Source organism: Carassius auratus, chromosome 26, assembly GCF_003368295.1.
Source record: "Carassius auratus strain Wakin chromosome 26, ASM336829v1, whole genome shotgun sequence".
NCBI lineage: Eukaryota > Metazoa > Chordata > Actinopteri > Cypriniformes > Cyprinidae > Carassius > Carassius auratus.
In genome coordinates, this window is record NC_039268.1 from 5279860 (window position 1) to 5285859 (window position 6000).

General features: G+C 36.6%; 1 protein-coding gene across 1 annotated transcript in view; it reads right to left on the reverse strand.

Annotated features, from left to right (window-relative positions):
- LOC113044154 (rho GTPase-activating protein 7-like) overlaps nucleotides 1-6000 on the reverse strand; it is a 104545-nt gene that overhangs the window by 81969 nt on the left and 16576 nt on the right. Inside the window, exons 3-4 of the mRNA XM_026203815.1 lie at nucleotides 3980-4129; nucleotides 3068-3208 (exon numbers count right to left, since the gene is read on the reverse strand). Of these exons, the coding sequence (XP_026059600.1) occupies nucleotides 3068-3208; nucleotides 3980-4129 (291 nt within the window). The remainder of the gene's footprint in view (nucleotides 1-3067; nucleotides 3209-3979; nucleotides 4130-6000) is intronic.

Below are 6000 nucleotides of genomic sequence, written 5' to 3' on the forward strand. Positions count from 1 at the left end.
TGGGCATAGATTAATTTTTTTTAATCTAGATTAATCTCACTGTTATCTTGAAATTAATCTAGATTAAAATGGCTCATTCGAATTGCCATAGCTGGTGTCAGCGGGGACATGGTGAAGGTTGTACCAGTGGGCCCTGTCTGAAATAGTTTAATTTGTATGTTCATTTATTTTTATTTATTTTATTTTTATTTACATTTACACAATGTTTAAGTTTTTTTCAAGTTTGTAGGTGTCAAGGTACAGAAAACCAAATAATTAAATGTAAAAAAGCACTGGAGAGTCTTCAATGTAAATATGAAATATACAATCAAACCTACATTTATTCAGACACCTTAAACATTTCTCACATTATTACAGTTTTGCCATAAATATAAAAAAATTATATCTGGTGTCTGAATAATTTTTGGTTTGACTGTTAAGACTACAAAGTAATTCAGTCAAGAGCAGTGAGTGATTTTCATTTTCATTTTCTTGGATTAACATTACAGCAGCCAGTCGCTAAATTAGGCGCGGTCACTTTAAGAGACGATGAACGCATCCGATATAATACACATCCCATTTTATTTCCTCAACTGTTTACTTTCACTTAAGGAATAACTGGCAGTTTTTTCTAGCATAATTTCCAAGGTGGATATTTTGACATATTTTGTATGTATTTGTCGGCACAAGAGCAAAAATAAGCAAATTCTATATTCAAGTGTTTTGAGACGCCTTTCTCTGCGTGAGCCCTGAACACCAGAACACCGCGAGTACTGAATTGGGCTCTTTCACATCTTTTTGTTTGTTCAAACTGCGATTTGTATTTGTTCGTTCAGGTGCAGGAGGACTTCGAGGAGAACTTGGCAGAAGTGAGCTCGGTTCAGTGTCGCTGTCCGTGATACGCAGCTCTCTCTCTCTCCGCACCGAACACAGCACGCGAGTAACCAGCTACTCTGTTCAGCTTTTACGCGTCTTGTGTTTGGATGCTTTAATGTTTAAATTGACAAGCGGTATGTCTTAAAAACACGTGAAAAAGATAAGCTTTCGTGACGATGCACAGCAGTGGCCCGTCAACTGTCCTGAGCATCTTTTTAGGCTGTCCTCAGCCAGTCGGTTATATAAAATATCAAGGTGAAAGTAGACCCAGCTCCCAACCCAACTTTGAGAATATATTAACGGCTATATTTTTTTTTATCGCCCGATAAGAGTCGTTAACGCCGATAACGGCCCACCACTAATTATTATTATTATTATTATTATTATTAATATTATTATTATTATTATTATTATTATTATTATAAATGTTGAAAACAGTTGTGTTGCTTTGTGAAAACCATGCTATATTTTCAAAATTCTCTCAGGTATAGAAGATAAAAAGAAATCAAAATCTTTTGTAGCACTACATAAATGTATTGCCACTTGATGCATCCTTAATGTACTTATTTCTACATCCTAAATATGAGTTTAAATAAATAAATATCTAACCCATAACTTTTGAACAATAGTGTTCAGAATTTCCATATATCATTCTCTCTCTCTCTCTCTCTCTCTCTCTCTCTCTCTCTCTCTCTCACTTGCTCTCACACACACACACACACACACACACACACACACACACACACACACACACACACACACACACACCCACAAAGTTAATTTCAGACCATGCAAAGGCCTTGAGCTAGAAGATGACTAATGCATTTTCAAACAGGCCCTTATGAGTCCTCATGATTTCATGACTGACACATCTTCTAGTCCTTTCTCTCACCATGTATCTATTTAACCTTCTGGTCATGGAGACTATGAGCACGTACACAGACGTTACCAGCATAACTTTCTGGTATGGACATAAAGTGATGCATCAGTAAACTTCATTCTGGGCATTCACTGTCACTGCTACTGTGGCTCTAAATAACATACATTAGCAATGGAAGGTAGCTGTGTCCTTGCAGTGCTCCATTAGTGTTTAATATACCTTAGCAAGAGCAAGACGCTTGCGTGCAAATGCTGCGTATGTGCTAGTAAGCTTGTGTGTGTATCAAAAGGCCTAATCTTTCATGTGTTTACCAGGTACACTTATGTAATCCAGTGAGGAATGGCAGGAACGAACAAACAAAATAGGTGTGAGTAGAAGCTTACAAATGTGCACACACACACTTCATGTTTCCAGACATTGAATAAGTGTCAGGGTAAACGGTAGTTTCTCTAGTAAACAGGAATGGCTTTACTTTGCGACACATGTTCCACGCTATGATGTCTGGGGGTACTTGCTCCAACGTGTAAGCTTGCATTCCCTGTGCCTTTCATTATAGTGTTTAATGATCTTCTTTCTGGCTCTATTTCTCATCTCTCATCTCCTTGACCTCTGTCTAAGCACTGTGCCGTGTTGACCCATTAATCAAGATTAAATGGATACAGCCACTCAACGAGCAACTTGCTTCATTTTAACATTACCTCAATCAAGATGACTACAGACTGAAAGATGAAACAAAAGGGATCATATCGAAATATGGCAGATTAGTTTCACAAACAACAAGCATGCAATGGGTAATCAACCAGGAGATTATTACTTTCACATCTGAATGCAAACTCACGCAAAATCTCACTGGCATTCGCAGACATCCAGACATGTGCATGAGGGGAAGATTGTGAGGAATGATTCTCGCTGTGTTTTAGCTGGGGGAACTTGGCAGACAGTAAAAGCTGTTATTATAATGTTCCAGTAGCTTTAGTCACTCAGAGAGAGAGAGAAAAAAAGAGAGACGAGATGAGAGAGAGAATCTTTCTTGAGTACACTTTAAAGTGGCTGCTGGAACCACAGCACACTCCAGTTTACGGTTTACTGTCATTCAGCATACAGAAAAGCATATGTAAATGTTGGACACTTAAGAGACACTTAAGTGATGATTGACACTGGGTTTAACTAATTCCAGAGCCATGGGGATGTATGGTATATAAAAGTGCTTCTCACATCAGTGAATAGCTGACCTGCTCAGGTGACTAATAACTTACACAAGCCTTGCAGTTTCCAGTGTTTGAATTGATAAATTGTTCCACAACAGATAATATGATGTTTTGGTTAACTAACCTCAATTTTTGGTCTAGCCCCAGAAGCTCCGGAGGGTCCTGATGATGCCAACGATGACGAAGAGCGATAAAGTGGCATGTTTAGAGACTGCGATGAGGCTGAAAGACTTCCTGCTGAATCCGGCATTTCTAAATCATCTTCCTGTTAAGGAAAAAAGTAGCATCGTCCTACTTTAAATGCAAAAACACATAACAATTGCTGAAATCTTTATTTTACATAACATTCACTAAATTGTAAATAATTTGAAATTGAATATATGTTGAAAACAAAATGATTAGAAATTGCTGTAAAAAATAAACAGTTTTTTTTTTATGTAGTCTATAAAAGCCCACATTAGAATCACTGCTGGATTCAACAAAGTTTTCAAAGTTTGTGAAAATAAATGTCCATTAGATATTAAAAGACAAAAAAATCTGTGTTTGCGGAATGTTTACTTTTTTCACTTTCAACTTTTGAACTTTTTATGTTTTTATTACTAAACACTCAGGTGCTGACATTGTCAGTCTGTCAAAATAATCATAAAAAAAAAAAAAAAAAAAAAATACTTGGCCTGTATTTAATTCTTGGTGATATATCAGCCAACCACTAAATAATTCAACATAGATTTAGTACTAGTACTGAAGGTCTGATGCAGTTGTTGACCACTATTTTATTGTATCATCACAAAACTTGGTAACTCTTAAGAACAGGGACCAATTCTCACTAGAATTAACTCAGATCAATCTTAATTAGTATAAACAACTAGTTGCCTATTATTAATATAGTGGCTGTTTATTAGTACTTATTCTCCACGACCATATTCTACATCCCTAATCTTACCCTATCCTAGAGCTTAAAATAAAGTTTGATCCAAGAACCAAGATGAGATTTGTGTACAACTTGAATGAAATCTTCTTAATGGTGGCCACTCACCGAGATGATCCGCCTCTTTAAATTGGGCGTGCAGCTGAGGGAGGAGCTTAAAGCATTCTCAATCTCTTTATCCAACTGATCCAACTTCATTATTAACAGAACCATTGAGTCCAAATGTGACCTTTCCTTTTCCCTCTCTTCCCGTGAGCTCTGAAAGGAGAAAAAACATCTTAAAAAACTGCAAAAGCACTGATGTTAATCGGAATGCTCCCGATGAAAATTCTTTAAACATATGTCACAGCAGACCAGGCGGCGACTTGGATGAACACGGAACTTTTCCATACAAGCTGAGGGAACGCTTCAGTAGATTTAATCTAATCTTTTTTTACCCTTACTGGTGGCTAATGCTCTTAAATGAATAGTTAACCTAAAATATAAATTCTGTCATCATTTAGAGTACTTGTCATTTCCAAACCTGTAAGATTTTCTTTTGGCATTAGGAAACAAAAGATTTTTCAATGGCCCACATCTCATTGGGCACTAAATCTTGCTAAAAAATAAATATAACTAAACACAGGAAGTGTCCTCATAAACCATGTCATTTTACACATTTGTTTCCTCATTAACCATATAAACCAGTACACACACACACGCACACACACGTTTGTTTTTGTGAAAAGTGGGGACATCCCATAGGCGTAATGGTTTTTATACTGTACAACTGTATATTCTATCGCCCTACACTAACCCTCACAGGAAACTTTGTGCATTTTTACTTTCTCAAAAAAAAAAAAAACTAATTCTGTATGATTTTAAGCATTTTGAAAAATGGGGTCATACCCATGTCATTATACAGAGTTGTGTACTGATATGCCACAAAAACAAGAGCACACACACACACACACACACGCACACACACACATACACATTTTTGACATGGAACCTTATTTTACACTGGCAGAATTAAAGTTTTAGCACAGGACTACAGAGAGAGAGAGTAGAAGATAGAAGTTGCAATGCTACTCAAGCAGAGAGGAATGATGCTGGCACTTGCCCCATGTCTGAACCAGACCTGTGCAAACAGCCCCACACAAAGCAGTGCAGTGTGAAAGGGGTTTGCATAGCTTTTACTGGTATTTACCCTTAATACACGCTTGTCTGTCACAGAGCAAATAGTGAGAGAAAGAGAGACACTTTCCTAGTAATGAGGTAGCAAACATACATTCCATTGTCCAAAACACTCATTTTACCTCCAGACAACTTGAAGGTTTTAAAGAGTTTGTTTTTGTTCTGATAGAGAATGTCATCAGGATTAGCTGGTAGACATATGAACACAAGTTTGCACAACTTGGTACTATCTGGCTCCAAAAATCACCACAAAAGGAGCACATGTGATTATTTTATAAGACTTACAAGTACTGTATATTATCTAATATGCTTGCAATACCGGAAACTAAATATTCTTAAACCATACAGAGCTTTACAAAAGAAACAGACTGAAATTTTAATCTGTATTGATTGAAAATCTCAATCAATTTCGCATATTTGCATGACACAGGTTTGAAAAGTAATGTAAAATAAAATTGGTTAGAAAATAATTTGATTCAAAATGTCCTTTTGTGTTCCACTGAAAGCCATTCATGTTTAGAATGACATGGAAGTAAGTATATAAACAAGTTTTGTTAACAATTTTAACTCAAAAACTTCCATGTTGTAAAGAGAGTTTATGTACCATTTACATACATACAGACAAATTCATTACAAGGCCATTGAGCCTAGTTCTACTGATTAGATGTGACTGATGCAGGTGTTGACAAATTTGCACATCATCCCAAAGGATGTGCGTGTACAGTGTGTGTGTGTTTGTGTGTGTGTTGTGTTTCACTTTTTCAACTTCCTTGAATCTAAAATCCATGTACAGCATTGTTTTGATACAAAACAAGCTAAAACACACTGTGCTTTCACATGTGAACTGTTTTCCCCCTCTCAATCTGAAGAACACACAATCATGACCCTAATGACACATCAGCTACAACAGGACTAGAAAACAGGAAAAGCTGACAAATTCACTCTGACAGATT